Below are 24,726 nucleotides of genomic sequence, written 5' to 3'. Positions count from 1 at the left end.
ACGTCCGTCACCAACAATCACACCACAGTCACACCAAGTTGCTTAGATCTCACATTTTTGCCCATTCTATGGTTTGCGACCTCAATAAAATGACCAATCAGTGTAGGTTTGGCAGATTCTGCAGGCGCATTGTTGAAGTAGTGGTTTTATTTTTATTGAAAGGGTGTGGCGTGATAATAGAGCTGTCATGGAGGTGACCAGCTCACCTTTGTATGTTTTAGTATATGGTGGACATAAAGGGATTTCCATAAACTAGACCATCCTTATGGATAATTATACACACTACATTAACTGTTTGTATCTAACAGTTTAAAGAGGCTACTCAGGCCTTTCGTGAAATAATAAGTCCAGTATAACATCAACCAGTCAGGTCAATTTGTATAGTAATGTGTCCTACTCTATATTTCAACACCAGACAGAGTGCGTGTTCTGTGTTGGCCGCTGCTTTCTCTTCCTACGCAGACTGCCGCATGATCTAGACACCTCCGAACCCTCGCCTGTTCCTTTAACCTGTTCAGATTTGGATTATGCTACTTTGTTTTTGGAGCTGTTTTTCTTTGCTTGTTGGTCTTGTTCTCACTTGCTTGTTCTTTCTTTCTGTTTTTGGACTGCCTCTCTTCCCTCCTTTTGCGCTCTCCTTCCGTCCCCGCCTACTTCCCTCTCCAGCCAGGCTATATCAGGGACCTGGTAAGTGGAGATGCCTTTGTGTTTAGGTTGATTTACCAGAGCGCTAGCTTTATAACATGTTGTCAATAGCTAGTGTGTGTGACCAATAGCCTCAGGAACACCGAAATTATTCAGTCTGGGGTGATGGCACACTGAAACGATTCGGTCTGGGGTGATGGCTGACTGGTGTTTCATTCAGTCCATATTTCCCCTCATTGCCATTGAACAACTAGTGGGATAAACAGGTGTGTTCTAAAGATCCAGATCAGCATCTGTCTGTTAGTCGCACTGAAACACAAAGGGTTTGGGGCTATTCGATTCTGCCCACGACTTTCAGACTGTGAAAAAGCACATGACGTAGTGGGGAGGCACTTCACAGGCCATTAAAGTTCGACCAACCTCCAGGAACGGTCACGTCTCAAATGTTTGTCAAATCTTTAATTGGCCAACTTTGTGTGCATTCTAGTATGGGGGAGGTGTAGGTAATCTGGGGGTTTGTAGGGTGGTTATAGGGCGGCGGGCACAGAACACCTATGTTTGTGTGGGCGTGTCTATGGCTTCGTTTCAGACAGGAGCTGGTGTTCATTTATTTTTGTTGTAGTTAAGCACGGAGTTCTGGTGCGTTTCTTTGGGGATTTTGTCTTTTGACAGTCTCAATGTGTGTTCATCAGATTTCGGCCCGGATCCTGGAGGCCCACCAGAACGTGGCCCAGATGAGTCTGATTGAGGCCAAGATGCGCTTCATCCAGGCGTGGCAGTCCCTGCCTGAGTTCGGCATCACTCACTTCCTGGCCAAGTGAGTCCACCTCTCTTCTCTAGAGCCTCTTCGCATTTGAACTGTCCAGATGCCAATTTCTCTGTGTTTTGCTTTATTTTGCGGCTAACAGCAATAGCTTTTTTTTTTTTTTTTTCACGGCTAACAGAGATTTCTGTTATTGTCAGATTCCTAAAATGGATGGTGAATATTCAATAAACATACCATTACTCTTCCCAAGGTGGTACGTTTATGTTCAATTATCCATCACTTCCAGATTTCAGGGTGGGAAGAGGGAGGAGCTGATCGGAATCACCTACAACCGTCTGATCCGGATGGACGCCAGCACCGGAGATGCAATTAAGACCTGGAGATTTGCCAACATGAAGCAGTGGAATGTCAACTGGGAGATCAAGATGGTATGGATTTCAGCTTTCACACCAGAAAATGTGCCTTTTTACCAGAAATACATTCAATAAAGGTGGTGGTCCAGTGCTGAAAACATGAGGTTAATCCATCATCGAAGGAGAAGCAGATTCTGTGTGTGACATTGCTATAAAAACTGTTGGAACCTTCAATTCTTGCAGATATTCTGAGAAAAAAAGTATGTATCACCACCCTCTAGTAAGTAGGGCTGGGAATTGCTAGGAACCTTACAGTATGATATTATTCCAATGCTTGGGTGCCAATAAGACTGTGATTGCGGTTCTTAGGATGTTCAAAATGATTTATGTATTGTGATTCAGTACTTTGATTTATATTGAGAATCAATGTTCCAAACATTACTCACCATATATCAGGGACAAGAGAAAGACAAAATGAAAATAGTTTTGACCAGTTATTAATAACATTGCGTGTGAACTTCAGTCAGTGTTGTTTTAAACATTTCTTCTCTCTACCGCAAGAGATGAAGAAATATTGAAAAGAAAATTGTCACTGTAGTTTCAGTATGCATGCAAAATGGTGGTACATATGTTTTTCAGAAAAACTAGTACAGAGTACTCAGCGTATTTTGACATTATAACATCAAAGGCATTTAATAGGCATTTGAATCACTGGTTTCTGAGCAAGAGAGAAAGTCTTGACAAGACTGCCCTCTGGTGCCCAGGTACTGAGGCATCGTGATGCAGTAATCATCTCTTGGGCTTCTTCTTTAGCGAGCTCTCATCAGCTGCTGCTTCTTACTGATTCTCTCAAAACGTGGTGTTGTTGGAAAACAGGGCCATTTAAAATTTGTGGCCCTCAAATTCTGTTTTTCCAATCCTCTCATTTTAAACAAGTTGGAAATGACTTGGGGACTCACCTTTTCAAAATCCTAAAAACTATTTGCGTCAGCTAAATCAGAGGCGAAATCTTGTAGTGCTTTCTTGTGCTCTTGAAATACATAGCTTGTTGCAAGATAAATGGTCTTACTCATGTGAAGAGTTAAATCCTTGAATCTTTTTGCCCAATTTATTGAAAACCATAGCCAATGTAATGGATGACAAACTTAGCCTGCCTATAATGTAAACACAATTGTCCTGGTTCAGGAAGTGAAAGTAAGTTTAATTCTCTGTTTCTCCATTGTTTTTTAGAGCAGAGAAATGGCAAAGAAATCTCATGCATTATTTCAAGTATCCAAATAAAGTGTTCAGTGAGAGATAAGGGAGAGATAATAATATAGTCCAGATATTAGACATTTACAATCCAAGAGTGTGCTGTTGCATTTGTACCTCTAAAGAACATACAAGTATTTAAGATTGGAGAATAATGAAAATAATTGGGAACCAACACAAAAGTGTTCAGAAAAAACACCCACACCCAATATCAGCTCCTCACTCCACAGAAATCACTGATCCCAAAAACGATGGACTGTAAACGTGGCTTCCTTTGTGTAATCTCAGTGAAACACGATTCTGCGCCCCCCAGGTGACGGTGGAGTTTGCAGACGAGCCCAGTCTGGCCTTCATCTGCGCCGAGGTGGACTGTAAGGTGGTACACGAGTTTATCGGAGGCTACATCTTCCTGTCCACGCGCGCCAAGGACCAGAACGAATCTCTGGACGAGGAGATGTTCTACAAGCTCACCAGCGGATGGGTCTGAGTCTTACTACCTGAGCCCCCTTTGTCGGGGGTGGAGGAGGTCAAGAGGGGAGGGGAGGGGAGGGGTGGTGTTTAGATCTGGTGGGTATATTTTATTTGTTATAGATTGTCGGCGGTTTTATTTTCGGAACTGTGCTAAAGAGCACCACGCCAAGGTTGCCCGCTATCGCCGTAGTTGTTAAGAAGCTGACAGGCCTTTTGTTTTTGTTTGCCTTAATGCTGACGAAGGTATTTGTGAACACTGATATTCTGCGCAGCACTGCGACCCCCGATGAACTCTGAACTCCAAACCTTGCCTGTGGCTCTTCACATTATTTCACAGGAGGTTGGCTTTTTTTTCCCGCTTTGCCCCCTGTTCACTCCCACTCTAATGCACCAGGGACATCGGTCTTTCTCATGCGCTGATCCCAAGGCTATGTCCACGAGTCACACGTTAACCCCTACACCCAACCGGCTCTTTCATTATCTCTCTCCCTCCTCACTCGGCTACGACTCCCAGAAGGAACTGATTACATTTACCCCCTTCAGCCGGTCAGCTACGGTGTGATCCTAATCCAACCGCATCACAAAATCATGTATCAGTGCTAATGAAGAATAGCATTATTTATTTGTTGTGTTTGAGTTTTTCTGAGATGTGGTGCTCTTCTGAGTTTTGTGTTCTGTCTTACATGCTACTCCTATGATACGATGCTCAGTACAATGTGTGTGGATTGTTGCCACTCTCTTGCCTTTGTACATCCACCTATTGTCTCCGATAGGTGTAACCACAGGCAGTAGAAGTCATCAAAGAAAGAGTTTGTGCATAACAGTGACACAGTTTTACTTTGTCAGCAGAGACAGGAAGTGGGATGAGGTAATTTCCTTCCTTCGCTAAGGAAAGGTAGAGGAACCCAGAACTCATGGAGAGTAATCTCTCCGCTTAATGAAGGATTTTCACTACGATTGGACTAGTAACATATGAAGTCACATGTAGCACTTCTCCAGTATAAGTATGATCCCTTTATGAATAAGCTGTAGAAGTTCATTTTTTGTGTGCCTTTTTTCTTTGTCTTGATGTTGTTTTTTCTTTCCTGAACTTACTCCTGATGAAAATGTCCTCTTCTCTGTGTTCAGAAGCTCTGTTGTAATCTGTGTAAAAAATACACCAGGCCGACATGTTTGCTTGTAGAGTTTAAACAAGCCTTATGGTTCATGTCTACATGGACTCTCTTCCCCAAGGTCGAATGTCATCACAACAGGGTCTGTAGTTAAACCAAGCTCAACCGGAATGAATGTCCTGTAGTTATTCAGCTGAATAACCACGCCTAGTTGCTATACGTACCTTTTTTAGGGCGAAATGTGTCAGCGTGGTTCATGGACATCTAGTAGGGGATACATTGTTTGAGAATGAATTCTAAACGGCATCATGTTGTCAACTTCTGAGGCAGTTACTGAAAATGACTATCTGAATGTTTTCATGGAACATGTGGCCCGGAAGGATTATCGTCACATAGCCACACTTGGGTTGCCAGGTATCCACAGCATGTAGGAAAGGCCTCCGCTCTGCCTTGTGACTCTCGTCATTGCATTGTGCATGTATAGTACAGCTGGAGGGATGCTACTGATAGCAACCATGTTCCAGAGGGCAGCCTACTCAGTTATGTTATTGCCATTCTTTATCTCGCACCATATAGTATTATTAAAATGTACCGTTATTTTTTTTTTTTGCACCAGCAATAGGTCACCGAGTTCAAAGAACGAATTATGCAAATTCTGTTTTTCTTTTGTCCTACGTATGAAGTAACATTAAATGAAGTATTCGTTTTTTGTAACTAATGTAAAAAACACAGGTTTTATAGAATTGTACAGTTGTTCTTTTGTTGCTGCTTTTTTTTTTTCTTAGTTTTTTTCTTTTTTTGGAAGTGTATTTTTGCTTCCAGGAAAGAGGGGGAAAAGCCATCTGACAACATTGTGTAGTGTAAAGATATGTGGCTGGCAGTGTTACTGTATGGTCTTATTGAGTTTTTATGATGAAGATATAAATATATATATGAAGAGAACACTAGTCTCAAACTCCAGGTTGGTAGGAATTAATTGATATTTTTCACACTACATTATTATTATTACTCAAACATTTGATGAAAGGGCTTTTCAATTTACTTTTTCTTGTCTTATAAGCTCACCTACATTGCTATTTTCTATTTTGTTCGGCACTGACATTGCTCTTTTGGTCTGTAAACCTCCACCAAGTACACATACCTTGACAACTAACCCCTTACTCTGTTCAGTGCCTTTGAATATTTTATATATATATATATATATATATATATATATATATTCTGATTTTATCACTATTGTAGCTTTTCTTTGAATAATGTTTGTTGGCATAAAGGAGACCCTTTTATTTGAAGTAGACCCTGGAGTTTGAGACAAAAAGGCATAAATTAACTGAAGTAAAAGGACAGCAAGCTTAACCTAGTTTTTTCCTCCTGTGACGTTGTATTTTGTTTGCCTCCATTGTCCAGAGCAGCAGTGCATGGCCTGCTGTTGTCAGACTGTAAAAAATTGCATTTATTTTAAAAAATAAAAATAATTTTTATTTAAGGATGTTTGAGTTACAATATTATATTAGGACATGTTAGTGCATGGTTATGCTGATAGAAACAGAACTACTCAAAACATGGATGGTAGGATTCATTTCAACTGCTGATTTGCAGCCAATGAGAAACGCCTCTTATGCTGGGCATGCCCATTAGAGAGGGAGATTTGTTTCTAACCGCTCCATCCTCCGTTGGTTTCTTTGGAACCATTATAAAGCTAATCGAAGACAGGCTGCGAGGAGAATGAATGGAAATGTGCTTGTATGAAATGAGACAATTAGGTTTACATGGGTGGAACCCAAAAATAAATGTGCCCACGTCTTGCCTGAAGGGCTATATTATTGAATCTGTGATCACCATTTATAGAGAGGATTCTACAGAAACCATCCAGCATACCCACTGATGCTACTGTATGTCATTGAGTATAGAAACACGTCCAGAATACCCACTGATGCTACTGTATGTCATTGAGTGTAGAAACACGTCCAGAATACCCACTGATGCTACTGTATGTCATTGAGTATAGAAACACGTCCAGAATACCCACTGATGCTACTGTATGTCATTGAGTATAGAAACACATCCAGAATACCCACTGATGCTACTGTATGTCATTGAGTATAGAAACAAATCCAGAATACCCACTGATGCTACTGTATGTCATTGAGTATAGAAACACATCCAGAATACCCACTGATGCTACTGATATTGAGAAATGGTGTGATTCTTGCCTGTGTACACCAGAGGGCAGTACTTAACCACTGAGATCTCAGTAAGTATTCAGGTGTGTGAGCAATGAAGCCTGCAGCTAGTATATTGTCCACGCCACTACGGTACGCCTGTGATATGTGATTTATAGCCACTTTGTGAAAAAATATAATCCAGATTGGTGTGGTGTAGCCAAGTTATTGTGAAGCATAGTCCAGCCATGTTCGTGGCATTATCGTAACGTCTGAGCATGTAGTATAATGGTATTATTAGTTGCCTTCTTGGGTTAGTTACGTTGAGTATTTATATATGTGAATGGAGCTATCTGCTTGTCCAGAGGTATCTACCTTCCAGTCCTGCGATCAGAGCTAGTGTGTGGTGTTAATGGTGCAGCTCTACTGATCTACAGGGACATCTTCAAAGATCTGTCAGAATGACAGGATCTAGGGCCTAAACAAGACCTTCTGCAGTTACCATAACGTGCTATTCAAAGCAAACGTATTGCCCTCTCCTGACCCGACATTCCCTTCTATATATCTTCTCCAGAGAGAATATTCCCATTGTGTGTAACCTTGAAAATTGGGAAGAGGCTGTTATCGCTCCACCTAGGCTGAGTTTACACAACCAGTCCATTTCGCATCTTTTACCATCATTTTTGAAAACATCAGAATTAGAACAATAGTTGTCATGGAATTCCTGGGATTTCACAGGACATTGGTGATGTCAGCCATAATGAGAACAGGAGTACGATACTCTAGGCTGAAAAAACCAAATGAGTTTAATATGCTGAACAAAAATATAAATATAACATGTAATATGTTTGTCCTATGTTTCAAAAGTTGAAATAAAATATTACAGAAATGTTCACTATGCATAAAAATCTTATTTCTCACAAATGTTCACAAAACATTTTTATATCCCTGTCAGGCATTTCTCTTTTGCCAAGATAATTGATCCTGCTGACAGTTGTGGCAAATCAAAAAGCTGGTTAAATGTCCTGGTCATTGATGTACATGACAAAAGACCACTCAAATGTACAGGTGTCTAAAGTTTTGAGGAAGCTTGCAATTGGCATGCTGACCTTATGTAAGAACAGGGAAAACATGTTGGAGAACCAACAGTGAGTCAGGGTCACTGGAATTTGCCTGACCCAAGGGGATTGTGGGATGTTGGGAAGGCATTCCACTGAATAAGATTGCCTTGAGAATTAGGCCTAAATCACGTAAAAACATCAGTATTAACACTAATCCACTGGGTATGGTAGCCAAGACGGGAATCTAAATGTCTGCAAATAAATGATGTAACCTGTTTGGGAGAAGGTAGCTGTAGTAGAATAGTTGTCATTTTTGCCCTGTTCATTTCTATGGTCAAAATAACCATATTGAGTTCAAAGAGAAATCTTACTTTGCGTTTTGACAAACAACATCTGTTCAACACGATCAATTGCACATACACTGCTCAAAATCAGTAGCATGCCCAGACGTTGTCAGGAGTGCATACAAGCACGTGGGGGCCACACACCCTACTGAGTCACATTATGAGTTGAGTCGTGATGAAATTCACACAAGTTGGAACAACCTGTGATTTCAACTGTTTAATTAGATTTTCAGTGTGAGTTTGAATCCAGCCCTCAATCGGTTGGTGATTTTGGTTTCCACTGACAGTTGTTACGTCATTTTGATCTCAACGAATTACACAATGTGCAGTGAAGATTTTGATCTTTAATATATTTCGTTCAATGAGAGCTGATGTGTGATTTAAGTATTCCCTTAATTTCTGTGAGAATAGTATATTATTATACACTCACCTAAAGGATTACTGTTCAATTTCTCATTAATGCAATTATCTAAATAACCAATCACATAGCAGTTGCTTCAATGCATTTAGGGGTGTGGTCCTGGTCAAGACAATCTCCTGAACTCCAAACTGAATGTCAGAATGGGAAAGAAGGGTGATTTAAGCAATTTTGAGCGTGGCATGGTTGTTGGTGCCAGACGGGCCGGTCTGAGTATTTCGCAATCTGCTCAGTTACTGGGATTTTCACACACAACCATTTCTAGGGTTTACAAAGAATGGTGTGAAAAGGGAAAAACATCCAGTATGCGGCAGTCCTGTGGGTGAAAATGCCTTGTTGATGCTAGATGTCAGAGGAGAATGGGCCGACTGATTCAAGCTGATAGAAGAGCAACTTTGACTGAAATAACCACTCGTTACAACCGAGGTATGCAGCAAAGCATTTGTGAAGCCACAACACACACAACCTTGAGGTGGATGGGCTACAACAGCAGAAGATACCACTGGGTACCACTCATCTCCACTACAAATAGGAGAAGAGGCTACAATTTGCACAAGCTCACCAAAATTGGACAGTTGAAGACTGGAAGAATGTTGCCTGGTCTGATGAGTCTCGATTTCTGTTGAGACATTCAGATGGTAGAGTCGGAATTTGGCGTAAACAGAATGAGAACATGGATCCATCATGCCTTGTTACCACTGTGCAGGATGCTGGTGGTGGTGTAATGGTGTGGGGGATGTTTTCTTGGCACACTTTAGGCCCCTTAGTGCCAATTGGGCATCGTTTAAATGCCACGGCCCACCTGAGCATTGTTTCTGACCATGTCCATCCCTTTATGACCACCATGTACCCATCCTCTGATGGCTACTTACAGCAGGATAATGCACAATGTCACAAAGCTTGAATCATTTCAAATTGGTTTCTTGAACATGACAATGAGTTCACTGTAGTGAAATGGCCCCCACAGTCAGCAGATCTCAACCCAATAGAGCATCTTTGGGATGTGGAGGAACAGGAGCTTCGTGCCCTGGATGTGCATCCCACAAATCTCTGTCAACTGCAAGATGCTATCATATCAATATGGGCCAACATTTCTAAAGAATGCTTTTAGCACCTTGTTGAATCAATGCCCCGTAGAATTAAGGCAGTTCTGAAGGCGAAAGGGGGTCAAACACAGTATTAGTATGGTGTTCCTAATAATCCTTTAGGTGAGTGTATTTTCCTTGACAGATAACTGTCAGAAGTCCACTTCCTTTGTCAGATCATCCATTTCCATGTATCTACTGATGACATAAGTTCCTCATCAGATTCACAGATGCATACTGTATCAAGAAGACGTTATAATGGGCGACTTTGAACATTAGGATCTAGTCCCTGGCAGCTATCTCCACATGAGCCCCCTGCATTATGGTCATGAGAATGTCTGTGATACTCTGAACACAATAAAAACCATATAATTCAATCCTCCTCCTTATAATACCCAGCGGCTGTCTGGCTATTGATCAGCTAGAATAGTTGGCCAGCTGACAGTTTTCTGACAGCAAGACAATAAAGGGGCCTGGTATGTGTGGGTAACTGCTTACTGGAGACGACATATTGAAGATGAAACGTTTCTAAGGATGACACGACTGCAGTGGAAAACCCATGTTACCAACTGCACTATAGCCTATAGATAGTGCCTTCTTCTAAGGATCTCATCCATCTCAGACCATTCAAATGTGATCATGGATTGGTTCTTGGTTAGTGCACTGTGCAGATGAGTAGGTTGTCCAATCTCCTGACCAAAGGGTAAAATAATGTAGATAAAACCAGTCTTCTTTTCACCTATCTGCAGCAAATAGTTACTCTAAATTTGCAACTCATATATTTTGTGATAAAGCAACTAGGGCTGGTAAAGCCTTGTCTGAGGCTTCCACCCCTCAAAACGAGATACGCCTGTGAGGGAGAAACACAGAGCCTAACAGAAGCCTATCTTTCCACTGTCCTTGAGAAGCTGCATGCTGCCCTTACAGAGAAATTAAAGATGGCTATTGCTGGGCTTAACTAAAATAGAGGCCTTCATTACTACATCTAACTCCCCTAGCCACCAAATCACTGACCTCGAAAGGATGGCTGAATATACTTCAGCTTGAGTATTTGAATAAAAAGTGTGCTAATCTGTGCAGAGTGCATAATGCAATTTCAAAGTGGTTTATCCGATATGGTTGACAATATCCTCAAATTAAAACTGACAGTCTGCACTTAAACCTTATTGCATCTAACCCAAAGCGACCGAATACAGAGCAACAAAAAAAACTGTCACTGTCATAGATACTTTAAAAATTCAATGTTTACAATTTTCAACAAATGAGTGAAATCTGTACTAAAGATTTATATTTTTCCAATTAAACATGGATTTATTGATCTTATTACTATATTCTTCCATTTTTATCTCCAGTGAACACAAGCTATGGCTAATTACCACACAATCTCTTGATTTCACAGATGGAGCATATAGACATTAAATCATGAAAATATTGTCATCATCGCTAATAGAACAAACAAGTTCATGGATGTTTCATGATTTGTCTTTTCGGGGTGCAAAACCCCTTAAAGTGAAGTGAATCTAGGTAATTTTGAAGTAATAATGGCTACTTACAATGTTCTGTCAAAGCAGTTTCTGGAGATTGTTTGGATTTGGCTACAATTTTGTGTCTGTCCCCCTCACAATTCTGTAGGAGATAATGTATTTTTTTCCAGGCTCATTGCATTACACACAGTGACACAAAGCAGGAGAATCGGTCATTTTCTCTATTCAGACTGGTTGAATGAGGGATTTTCATATTGCAGGCACCTGCAACTCATCACAGCTGAGTTCCATTCCCAAATGAAGAAGAATCACCTGCTTGAAATTGATTATTTCTAGGTGCCAAAAACATTGTGGAATGAGATAAGACTGACTAAATTATTCAGATTTAATTTGTCACCTGCAAACCTAAGAAAAACATGTACTGTAGGCACAAAAATATATATAATTTACAATAAGGAAATTGTAAATTATATGAATAAAGTGCAAGGGTGCCAATATTTTTGGCCTAAAAAAAGGGCGGGCAATATGTTTTGGTAATTAGTATATGTTTTGTGTTGGGAGTACCTTCACCTCTGCTTGGCAGTCTTTGGTTAATATAGGACTAAACCTTGACAGTTCTTTTAGGGGCAGCTGAAAGTGGCATTATTGTCAAGCAGCGTTAATGTCACCCAAAAAGAAGGTTGTCGCCAAAACAACGTTTTTTTTTAAGAAGGATAGAGTAAAAGACTCCATGCCACTCTTGCACAGTATCTTACATTAACATATACACATGTGTGTGTAACATTTTGTAACTGGGAGATGTATTGTAACTTTTTCAAACTTTGTGTGTTTTCTAACTCTGTTCTATCCTTTCCTTGTAGTATTTACACACTGATGGGGTTTGAAAAGGTTGAAGGTCACCTTTTCTATCACATACTTAGAAATGACTTATCATATTCTCACAATAAAGTGTTTTTCAGGGTTCTCTAGACCAAGTGAACTCTGAGGGAATAGAATAGAACAAACTTTTCTTTGGCATTACCACACTTTGAAGTCACAAACACATACCATACATTCTAACACATTAAGAGTTCAGTCCATCAGACAACACAATCAGTTAACAGTTAAAACATGAACGACATTAAAATAAAAATTCACGTTAAAACTAACAATTCATCACACAAAACAATCGTAACATTCAGTAAAACATGAACAACATAAATATATTCATTGACAGCCAACCACTGCCCTAAACTACATTGATAAATAAATTAATAGCAGCTCAGAATGTTCAAAACTAAGATTTGTTAGTAGTCCCAACACACAAGGGATAAATAAATGTTTAAATATGTTCTACTTGGCCAAGGGCATTCTGAAGCGCCGTCCAGAGGGAGGATTTTCAAAATGGGGGTATAGTGGGTGGGTTTGCTAATGAAGCCTGACTAGCCTGAAAGATTCAGATGAACAATATTTATTTCCTATGTTAACTTCAAGCCAAAGGTGGAGAGCTGTTGTTGCTTCTGTGTTGTACCTTTTTTAATCAGATATAATATCTCTGTATATATCAGTATAAACACAACATATATAGTTTATGAATCTGAATAAAATATGTTTTATCTATTGAAAGTTTGTCAGATATGTGTGGGTTTTCTGTCATTGTTTACTCCTTTAAATAGATATAACCTCTGGAAACATGAGGGTCCGACGTCCTCTTGCTCACAGCCCAGTGCCATGCAGCACTATTGGCATTCGCCAGAGAGCACCACTGGCGCTCATCATCCAGCATGACCAGTTTGGTGGTGAGTCAATTATGGTCTGGGGAGGCATATGCTTGGAGGATCGCATAAACCTCCATGGGCTAGCCAACGGTACCCTGACTGCTGTTAGGTAGCGGAATCACATCCTCAGACCCATCAACAGAACCTACGCTGGTGCAGTGAGCCCTGGGTTCCTCCTGGTGCAGGACATTGCCCAGCCTCATGGGGCCAGAGTGAGTAAGCAGTTCCTGGGTGAGTTCCTCAGAGACGTTATGTATCGGTGCATCTGGTGCCGCCAAATAGCGCCACAGACTGTCCAGGAGCTCACTGATGCCCTGATCCAGGTTTGAGAGGAGATCCCCCAGGATACCATTCGCCATCTCATTAGAAGCATGCCCAGATGTTGTCGCGTGCATACAGGCACGTGGGGGACATACACACTATTTAGTCACATTACAAGTTGCCGTGATGAAATACACAATAGATGAAACAAACATACATTTCTAACTTTATCGGTGTGAGTTTGTATCCAGCCCTTAATCGGTCTGTGATTTTTGTTTCCATTGACTGTTATGTCATTTTGTTCTCAACTAATCACACAATGTACAGAAAAGATTTTGATCCTTAATTTATTTTGTTCATCGAGACCCGATGTGTGATTTAGGTGTTCTTGTCATGGGTTGCGGGAGTAAGGAACTAGGCGCAGGCAGAGGTACTCGTTGTTGACCCTTTAAATCAAACGAACACCGAGCACAAACAAAACACAAGGAAAGAAAAGGGCTGACTTAAGCAGCAAAATGAATACATGCAATAGTTGCGTGAACTTACATGTAACAGCAACACACAACGACAAGTCAAAACAAAACCAGCGATGTGGGGTATCCACCGCAAAGACAAAACCAAAATGAACCACACTGGGTGTGTCCACACAGAAAACATAAACAGGGTCCCCAATTGGAGGCAACGATCTACACCTGCCTCCAATTGGGGAGACCAAAAGGATCGGAGGTGGCTAGAGGTACCACCTTCTGTCCTGTCCTGACTATGGCCTCAGCCCAGTGCAGAGATGGCTAGGGGCATAGCCAGGATGTGACAGTTCCCTTAATTTTTTTGAGCAGTGTAATTAGTTGCACCTGTCATAATCACATACAGGATTTAATATGGGGAGGACAGTGAAAATAAATTAACTCACAAACAAGTTTGGTGTGAGGGACCAGTACACCCAACAGGCTGAGTGAATGAGATGAAGATGTCATCAACCTTCTTTTCAAGGTGCTTGACAAAGTCATCCACAGACGGGGAAGATTGAGGATTAAGGAAAGAGGACTATATACCAATGAGATTCTGGGATTAGAGCTAGACATTTGGATTGGTAGAAAGTGGGGTTAGCAGTAATTAGCTAAAAAAAATAAGTGAGGAGGGACTGGAAGTATGATAGGTCATTCGAAAGTTTAGTTTTCAGTCATCTGCCCTGTTCTGTAAGCTCACAGTGAGTCACCAGCAATGGAGCAGGAGGGGAGGGCTAAGCCAACCGGGGGAAAAGGGGACAGACAGAGTCGTAGGATATTGATTGGGAAGCGAGTAGGGTGGAAGGCAGAATAAGGAGGCAGAAAAGAGAAGCAGTGAGCGTATAATCGTAAAAACGAAAGGAGACAAATTTGTGATCAGAGACCTGCATAGTGGTTGCAGTGAGTTCAAACAACATCTACTAAAGATGAAGTGAAGCTCATTGCCTACCTTGTGAGTGGGAGGAGACTGTACAACTGTGAGGTCAAAAGAGGAAAGGGGTGGAAGGTTAGAGGTGTCCAATTCAGCTGGTGGGCGGTTGAAGTTGCCCAGTGATATGAGCGGTAAGCCATTGTCAGAATATGAACTTCATCAAGGTATCAAGCTTATTAAGGAAGTCTCCAAAGCCACAAGGTGGACAACAGATGACAACAATGCTAAGCTTGAATGAACAAGTGGTAGCGACAGCATGGAACTCAATGGATGATTAACACCTTATTCTAACCATAACCCTAACCTTAACCCTTACCCTAAATTTAATTCTAAACTTAACCCTAACCTTAGAAAGAACTTGCTTATCAAAACAAAGTGTAACCAAAAGACATAGGTTAACGAGCAAATTGGAGAAATGAGCAGACCTGGTCCAGAGTAACCACGGTCAGATACTCTTAGCCTGCAGAAAATAAAACATGTAGGTGAAGAGAAAACAGCTGGAGCAGCCGTGTTTTATTGGGTAATCCATGTCTCAATCAGGACCAAAAAGTCCTGATTAAAGCCTGAAAACCTGAAGAGCCGCTGAACTTGAGATTAACTCTGACAGATACCAAGAACTGCACATGAGCTGTATGGGCAGGGGACATCATTTTCAAAGCATTGCAGCTGTGGGGTGGAGAATCTTGAAAGGAGAGGAAAGCTGTGGATGTTTATTTACAAATGTGGGACCTAGGACCTGGAAAACAAAACTTGATTACAGCATGAAATGTCGGTCTGATGTACAAAAGCTGCTCCACTGGCCCTTGATTTAGCTTGAGGGAACTACATTCGAAGCATTTTCTAATGTGTAGCTAGTTAGTGAACTCCATAGCAAACCTGCCTCTCCGAGTTCTCATGTCAATCCACATCTCCTGACACTTCACTGGCTTCCGGTTGAAGCGTGCATCCACTTGTCATGGTGCTTCTCTATGGAGCCACAATGGGATCTGCTCCTTCTTACTGTACATGTAGGTAATGATTAAACTTTAAACTGGCCATGTCAACCATTACTGGAGATCAGCTCCCACTCAGCCCACTCTTTTGTAACATAAACTGTGTATTAATTTAAGAGTGTCTGCTGAATGACTGAAATGACTCAGATGCTTTTCCGCTTCCTTCTCAACCCCCTGTTTACCCTCTACTGAGACGCCTTGTTCTCCCTCCCTCCTCTCTGTCTTCTTGCTCCATTTCCTTCTCTCCTGAAGCCCAGCTCCAATGCAATGATGTCATGGACTGTAAGGATGTTTATGATTTCCTTAAGGGGGCTGCAAGCTCAACGTAGTTGGAGCCAGGTTGTGTATCAACTTTTGTGACCTTGGATTTTGTGTCCATTTGTTACTTTCAATGCTTCCCAAAATCCTAGTCTTTCCCCAAAGACACACAGCTGGTGAAATCCTCAGGCTAACCTGCTGGATATACCTACTACCCCTTTCTAACCCCCTGGACTCTCTCTCTGACATGCACACAGTTGTTCCAAATGGGACTCCTGAAGAGAAAAAATGACTCATTAGTAAAAGTCTGTTTACCAGAGTAGCATTATATGTACCGTAGAGACATGCAATTTTATATCCCCACCTCTTTGCCCTGTTCAAATTGTCAGGGCTAGGGCAGCAAACTGTTACCATACATACATACCACATACAGTGTATTCAGAAACTATTCAGACCCCTTCACTTTCTTCTCATTTTGTTGTTTGGTGGACTTAATGTACAGTTCAGACAGAAAACATCACATTTATGTTTAACCATTTATTATAACATGCATAAACAATAATATTATAGCAGTCATAGCATTAGGTTCTGCTCTTCTGGGGTAACTTATTGCCATCACATGATTGTGTATATGATGCTACTATTAACGATATCAAGACCATAATGTCATTAATAGCAATCCCAGTAGGCAATGAGCAAGGTATGCAGTACCAATGAAGGGAAACACGGAACCAAACAGGTGGAGGCAAGGCGAGTGGCTGGGTTCAAACCCTCATGCTAGTAGACCAGCACACAGACTGCAACCTGATGATTAAATATTCAGTATAAAATCTGCTATTGTGATAGGAGCGATCCCTTTTGTCAGCTAATATGTTGCTGACCGCTGACCTCTCGTGTTTCCTGTCTGATTTTCCATGTTCCATTTTTTGGCCATGAATTTACACATAACACCCCAGAACAACAAAGCGAAACAAGATTTCAGAAATGTATGCAAATTTATTGGGGAAAAGAACAGCTATCATGCACGTAGATATCCAGAATCTAAATGAAATGTTGTTTCTTGAAACATATATGACCATTTTGAATTTGATGAATTTTGATATTTCAAAAAAGCTGGGATAGGGGCAACAAAAGATTGAAAATGTTGGGTAATGATTAAAAAAAACCTGGTGGCACATCTCACAACTAACTAGGTTAATTGGCAACAGGTCAGTAGCATGATTGCGTATGAAAAAAACATCCCAGAGAGGATGTGTCTTTCAGAAGAAACAATGTTCACAAGGTTCACCACTCTGTTAAAGACTGCACAGGCAAATAGTACAACAATTTAAGAAAAATTTCAATGTAAAATTGTAAAGAGTTTGGGGATCTCATCATCTACAGTACATAATATCATTAAAAGATTCAGAGAATCCAGAGGAATGTCTGTACACAAGGGACAAGGCTGAAAACCAATATTGGAAGGCCGTGATCTTCGGGCCCTCAGGCAGCACTGCATTAAAACTGCATCCACAAATACAAGTTAAAACTCCATGCAGAAAGAAACCCTATAAAACCTATAGAAATCCAGAAACGCAGCTGCCTTCTCATTTAAGATGGACTGAGATGATATAAGATGGACTGAGGCAAAGTGGAAAACTGTCCTGTGGTCTGGTGAATCAAAATGTGAAATTATTTCAGGGAATCATGGAAGCCACAGTTCAAAAGCCAGCATCCGTGATGGTATGGGGGTGCATTAGTGCACATGGCATCGGTGACTTGCATATCTGTGAAGGCACGATTAATGCTGCTTTTGTTGCTCGAAAACAGGTTTTGGAGCAACATATGCTACCATCCAGACAATGTATTTTTCAGGGAAGGCCTCCCTTTCTTCAGCAAAATAATACCAAATCACGTTCTGCATGCTAACTGACCTGCTTCTAGTCCAGACCTGCCACCCATTGAAAATCTTTGCCGCATTATGAAATAAAAAATAGGACAAAGGAGACCCCGAACTGTTGAGCAGCTGCAATCCTATATCAAGCAAGAACAAGCGTGCCGCACAAGCCCTGAAAAGTGAAGCCAAAACGTCTCGATCGCCCCCTGGTGAGTGGTCCCAGTATAGGTCATAAACCCCGCCCTCCCCATGTTATTCAATGGGACGCGAGACCAACTAAACAATTAAATTACCCTTCAAATATCTTTTTTCCGAAGCTGGTTTCTGTCATTTACTGTAGTTTGTATCACGCTAATGTAAATTCAAGAGTTTGTTTTTAAAATAAGTTTGTTTTTAGTTAGTTATTTAATGCTCTAAAAATGGTGGTGTGACGTCGTGATTCACAGTTGTGATTGACAGCTATCTGAGCCGAGGAGCCACTGAATCTTCGGAGGACTGAGGAGATTGGAACTTTACATTTAATCTCTAAATTTCTATAATTGATATAATTTCACACGGACATAATGGGTTTTTCTGCAGTACATTGTGCTAACCGATCTGGCATTTCCAATCGATCTTTGAATTTTTTTCGGTAAGTTAAATTTATAAGCTATTTAATTAGTAAATAAATGTAATGGGCTAGCTAACGTTAGCTAAAAGACAACAAGCCTCGTTAATAGCCATGTTAACTGGTGGCGTCATTTTTCACCAATGGAAAAGAGTGAAAGGGCGTCCTTTTTTTACAGTCTATGAGCAAGAATGGAAATACATTTCACTTTCAAAACCACAACAATTGATCTCCTCAATTCCCAAATGCTTATCGCAGGGGTGTCCAAACCATTCCACGGAGGGCCGTCTGTCTGCAGGTTTTTGGTTTTTCCTATAAATTGGTTCCCAGTTCACACCTAAACAACCAGGTGAGGGTAGAAACTAACCAATTAGTAACCTAATTAGTCAATCAAGTACAAGGAGAGAGCGAAAACCTGCAGACACATGGCCCTCCGTGGAATAGTTTGGACACCCCTGGCATATAGAGTATTGTTAAAAGAAGTAATGAAACACAAAGATAAACATGCACCTGTCCCAATTTTTTTAAAGGTGTTGCTGGCATGAAATTCAAAATGGCCATGTTTTTTTTCCAAAAACAATAAAATTATGCAGTTTCAACATTTGATACTTTGTGTACTAACAATATAATGAAGTCACGGTAAATAACATTGCATGAAAATAAATGTATTATGAAAATAAACTGGGGCTTAGAAGAGTTACATAGTTAAGATATAAATTACTTCAACCAATTCTTACCAAATGTTTAAATAGATGCTTGTATGTTTTAAGATTTTTAAAATACAACACAAAACCAGACAAACTATTGGATATAATATTATGTTGGCCAGAGAAATATGAAGTGCTGTTTTTTATAATTTTTCTATAGTATGTCAAGCAAGTCTATTATTTGTTTTGAATGAGTGTAAGATCCAGTTATATATATATTTTGTGGTTTATGATTTCATGTTATCCAACTAATGAATGACATATCTTACAAACGCTGTTCAGAGAAAGTCAACATTTTACTCTTGATCTGCATTAGTTCAATACAGTTTTATCCAACAATATTAAACATATCTAGGACTATCAGTTATTTTGCTTGGGGTTTCTTCGACCATAGACTAACATTCTTGTGGCAGCTAAACATTAACTAACTAATCCAAATTGTGCATAATGGTGGATAGTCCAGTGTTGACGTTATGATCAAAACTACAATATCTCTTTCTGAAAATCAGGAAATCGGTGGTTGATTCCCCTACAAAAACAATCCTATATTTCTTATTTACTAAGGATATCCTGTAAAGGAAGTCTTAAAATCTTATAGAATTGGTTCCTATAATTATACTATCAACATACATTAAAATAATAATACCAATGGTCCTATGAAAATGTTAAAAATATACTATAAAAGAAGAATCCCGGAGGAGGGTTCCAAATCATGATAGAAAAACCTAAACAAACGTTTGATTCCGGTCAGTAAAACCTGCCTACAGCAGGTAAAAGTAGGAAGTAAAACCTGCGTAGAGCCGGTAAAAGCAGGTACTGTAAAAGAGCAGAAATTCTACACTGCTCATCAAACTGTTGTGTTTTGCTGAAACTCAAGCCTACATTATCATTCTTAAAAGCTTTTTATTTAAAGAGGAAATGGGGAGAACCTGTGTCCTGAAAGAAAAAAGGCGGAGAGCCTACACCGGTTATGCATGTTTTCTCTGTCGTTAGTCTACATAGTCAAGACTTCCAGAGTAGGAATTAGAGATCTCTAAGGAATCTACTGTAGGTGACTCACTCAGCCGAACTCAGTCAAGACTCATACCTGTTTTTAGTGGGATGTTATACACTTTCAGCACTCGTTTGGCTAAAAATAGAGTTGAAAAATGTGTGCAGTTGCAAATTATTTCAGAGAAATAATTATAGGTAATACAATGATAAAAAAGATTCTTGAAAGTATATAGATGCATCATGAAAAGTCGGTGCCACTGACAGTGTTTCAGGTTAGATATCAAGCAACGTCATGATATAGGTAAGCCATGGAAAACATAAGGGTTACTATTTATTTCTGAGATTCCAGTTCCCATTTACGTAGCGCATACTCCACGTGATCCGTGGTTTGGGAGACTTGCTGATATCCTGCTATATGCTACTGCTTTTTCATTGAGACAGCAGTTGCGGCGCGCGAGTAGCCTAGCTCTGCGAGAGACTGGGGCACTCTGTCTTTGAAATAAGACTGTTGGCGTTATTAGGATACTTACAAGTCAAAAACGAAATGCTACCTTTTAATTTCATTAGATAACAGGAACGATTGGGCAAGTTAAAGTTCATGGACTCTTAATAATAACATTTGCTGAGGATTTGACACTTCAGCCACACGTGAAACAGTAGCCACAAGAGAATTGGTGAGTTACAGTTCTATTTACTTTTCTAATAACTCGGTTTTTCCTGGGATACGAATTTGACATAGACATTTCAAGTTCAAATTGTGTGATAATGAGTTATGTGGGCCTTAGTGTTTGTTTTACTTTCACTCAACTATTGCGTTTTGAGCGCGGAGTCCTGTGTGTGCGTCAACATTATCAGTCAAAGGCTGCTTTATACGCTGTCTCCACAGTGTCTGGTACAAAATTCAGCCAACCGCCATGGAACTTGCTACTGTTCAAGGCTACCCATTTGTTTACAAACTATTCCAACTGTCAAAACGTTAATTCAATAGCTTAAGGATGTGGAAACATTAATGTTAAATGCATACTCATGCATATTAATCAAATGTCACTGTTTGAACGTCTAATTGGCAAGTTGAAGTCTTAAATTTTTACAGAACGGCAGTACTACCTATTTTAGACAACTGGAGCATTAAAAAATAGAAACATTTCCGAATTAGTGTTCATTATAGCTGATAATGGTTTTCTTTTAGTACGGACTTCATTTTCAGTGTTTGTAGAACACAGTCCATTAATATTGGGTGGCCTTGTCTGCGAGTCCAGTGGTCTCCGAGTCTATATTAACTTATTTTGTCGGATCATAATTATATTTTAATGAGCTTGTTTTTCCACTCATCTGTTCCTCATTATTATTTATAAGAAATTGATGTTAATGGCATTACATGGGATCATCTTTAAATGGTATAAAGCCAACTTTCAGATATTTTACATTCTTTTTAATTAGTTTCTCGTATCAGAATTTTTTTAAACTGTAATATCCTTAAAATCCATATAACATTTCTGATAATATATCATAGCTTTCTACGCTTGCACATTAACCACATGTCGGGTGCTTATTCTAGCTTATTTATCATATTCAGTCACGTCAGTGCTTCAGTTGCGGAAATGTTGGGACGACGTGGGGGAAGGGAGAGACTATGTATGTGTTGTCATTTCTAAACGCTGACAACCTGTATAAATATGTCCTCAAATATAAGCTGGGAATAAACTTTACTTCAACCCCATAGTAATTGTTTGATTTAAAATGCTTAAAGTTTTTTTATTTCGAGTATAGGAACAATTTAAGTAAATGTCACTGTCTGCCCACAAATGGTCATTCAGATACAACCTGCTAGATTTGTAGTGTAAAAACTAATTTGTATGTGGTTCACTGGATATTAAAACATTAAAAAAAATATGAAAACCCAACATGCAGACAAGCCAAGACCACTTAATGTTTATATGTACATGAGATTTCAGTGTTTTTTTATTATCAATGTGTGTTAAAAGTTGGCAAAAAATGTGATCAGTTATAAATTCCGTCTATAGTATAGGTCTTCAACTCTCTCCTGGGGACCCCCCAGCCATTCCATCTATTAGATGTATCCCAGAGCTAGCACTCCTGAATCAACTTATTAACTAATTAACAAGAATCAGGTGAGCTAGTTCAGGGTTATAACTAAACTGAGAGATGGCTGGGGAGTCCCCAGGAGAGGGTTGAAGGTCTATACCTCATCAAAATGTAAAGAAAGTGAGTGTATCTGAATAGGCATTGTATGCTAGCTATGCTTCCAGTTAATACAAAAAAGGAAGTTGTTTAACATTTACACCTAAACTTGAAACTATGCTATAATAGCCAAATACATTGCCTTTGGAATATAGTCATACCCCTTCATCTTATCCTCATTTTGACACTTAATAGACTGAATTTATTATTGATTTCTTATTTTTTGCCATACATCTCCACACAATACCACAAAATGAGAACGCAAATTGGAAGGGGAGTGTTGGTGAACTGTGATCTTCAAGTCTCCCCGCAGATTATACATTTTGTTCAAGTCCAGACTTGACTGGTTCACTTAAGGAACTTCACAGACTTGGCCCTTCCCGTGTTGTCTTGGATGTGTGGGTTATGTCGTTTTTATGCTTAAAGATGAATATTCTCCCCAGTCTGAGGTTCTGTGTGCTCTGGATCAGGTTTTGTTCTAGGACCTTCCTCCTGACCATTGTCCGAGTGCCTGCCGCTGAGAGAACCATCCCCATAACATTCCCCCAGTAGAGTGATGTCTAAGTCAGGGTAGGCAACGAGACATACACTAAAATCTGATCACTAGTCAGGTTGAACTCCCTAGCAGATCTATTTCTATTACATGTGTCATTAGATTGGAAGCATACGTGTTTTAAAGGGAACTGTACTGTTGTTGTCCTATACACGTAAATAAATTTGTTGCTACATCGATCTCTGCACGTTTCCGTAACGCACATCATCAGTTTCACCTGCATGACTCGCAAAGTAAGCGATTGACTGCGTGTATGCGTAAGTTGTGGGATAAAACCAATCTGCTCTTAATGATTTACAAGGACCAGTCATTCAGGAACCAAATCTCAGTGGCTTCCTCATCTGGTTAAGAGTATCTAGATAATGATTAGGAAATCCATGTATTTGTTGAGCCATTTTTCTGGAATATCCCTAAGGTTAAGACAAAGTGGTAGCATTTGCAAATAAACAGTCTTGGGACCAGTGAAAACACAGCTGATAGAAATTTAATGAACTATGTGTAGATAAATTCAGTTGCTATAAAAATTATCAAGTGACCGTAAAAAAAGTTGCTGTGTTTTTATAAAGTAATTAGCTAATCCAGTCATAACTCAAATCATACTGAACGCGGAAGTTGGTCCTTTGTTGAATAGTATGGTTCATTGAGCCATTCAAGTGGGAAATGATTTGTGACCACACCTAAAAAAGCCCATAGCTAGCCCTCTCATTGATCATAAGTTTCTATTTGAGTTTGAGGTTTATAAAAACCCAGGATGTCCGGTTCGTATGCAAGTATTGTGTTGAAAGGAGTAATGGATGTTGATTTGCTTTTCCACAATATAAAAATAAAATAATATTTACAGTGCTGATGTCCAGCTGTTATTGTGTAGGTGTAACAATGCAAATACCTGGCTGCTTATTTGAGAAAGGGGGTAGGTAGTTCAGTGTGTTTCTGTGACTTTACTTTGAGAAGGCAATTCTGTGGAAATGAAATATGTTCAAATGTATGCCAAACAACAATACAGCTCATTGCACAATGATTACTTTTAAGTGTGCTTTCCAGTGCAGATACAATTTGTTTAAGATTTCTGTTATCTGACTTTGCATCTGCAATGTTCTTTATGTTGTGTTTTTCAATTGTCAATGTAAAGTCTTTAAAGTAAGCCTAGATTTGGTTTGGCATACATTTTAATAAAAAATTATTAAAGTCTGTGTAAATGTGGGAACCATGAGGGATAAAATAGTATTCAACTTACCAAATGTGATCTGGACATGATCTGGAGCTTGCTCGTTTTGTTCTACCTGATGATAAATTGGACTTACCTGCTTTCCCAGGTATGAGTCAGTATGTCTCCTTAGAGGGAAAGAATGCGCTGGCACTGACTGAGGTCCATTGTTGAATGTATATGGGTGATAGCCTTCCTCAAAAATATGACATTAGTTTGCAACATTTTCGCTTTCTTAATAGGGTGATTAGCCTTCAGTGTTTCTCTTTGCAAGTAATTTGATCTGGGTTAAATTCCTAGTCTGGGCTACTCCCTGAATTTGCTACATTGGTGTCAGAATTTGGCTGATGCCATGTGTACACACTTGAGGTATAGAGAGTTGTGCGGACTGTGCTGAAGTTGGTGAAAGGGAACAAAATCCTCCCCACGCACAGAATGACTGCAAGCGGTCATTGTCACGTTAAAAATAATTTAAGAAATACAGAATGCAACAATGTTGTTTTTTAGTGAATTTTTCTTCTCCTTAACCGGATCTCATGAGATGCAGAGCAGCAGCTCAAATCAAAATGAAGCTGGAAATGTAGGAGGGGTCACGTGGTGTGTGTCTGTGAGTGAAGACTGGATCAGGTGATATGGCAGTCGACTGGTGCTGGATGAGTGAACTAATGTATTCACATTGAAACTATGGGGGTGCCCCTTTAAGTTCATTAGTGAAATATGTAAAATT

At 39.8% G+C, this 24,726-nt stretch overlaps 2 protein-coding genes across 5 annotated transcripts in view; both read left to right on the top strand.

Annotated features, from left to right (window-relative positions):
- The window catches only part of fermt2 (fermitin family member 2), a 43,842-nt gene extending 37,758 nt beyond the window's left edge, over window positions 1-6,084 (top strand). For 2 of the 4 annotated variants that reach the window (XM_010878742.5, XM_010878744.5), the window contains 4 exons: window positions 667-687; window positions 1,338-1,462; window positions 1,698-1,839; window positions 3,329-6,084. In XM_010878742.5, the coding sequence (XP_010877044.1) occupies window positions 667-687; window positions 1,338-1,462; window positions 1,698-1,839; window positions 3,329-3,502 (462 nt within the window). In that variant the 3' untranslated portion in view covers window positions 3,503-6,084. The remainder of the gene's footprint in view (window positions 1-666; window positions 688-1,337; window positions 1,463-1,697; window positions 1,840-3,328) is intronic. The other 2 variants (XM_010878745.5, XM_010878743.5) reach the window with 1 other exon arrangement.
- A 13,949-nt stretch (window positions 6,085-20,033) lies between these two features.
- stxbp6 (syntaxin binding protein 6 (amisyn)) overlaps window positions 20,034-24,726 on the top strand; it is a 116,831-nt gene continuing 112,138 nt past the window's right edge. Inside the window, 1 exon segment of the mRNA XM_034297382.1 lies at window positions 20,034-20,714. The gene's annotated coding sequence lies outside the window, so the exon portion shown is untranslated.

The sequence above is a fragment of the Esox lucius genome, chromosome 15, assembly GCF_011004845.1.
Source record: "Esox lucius isolate fEsoLuc1 chromosome 15, fEsoLuc1.pri, whole genome shotgun sequence".
Classification (NCBI taxonomy): Eukaryota; Metazoa; Chordata; class Actinopteri; order Esociformes; family Esocidae; genus Esox; species Esox lucius.
Note: the sequence above shows the minus strand (reverse complement) of the source record. Positions and strands in the feature narration are given on the sequence as shown.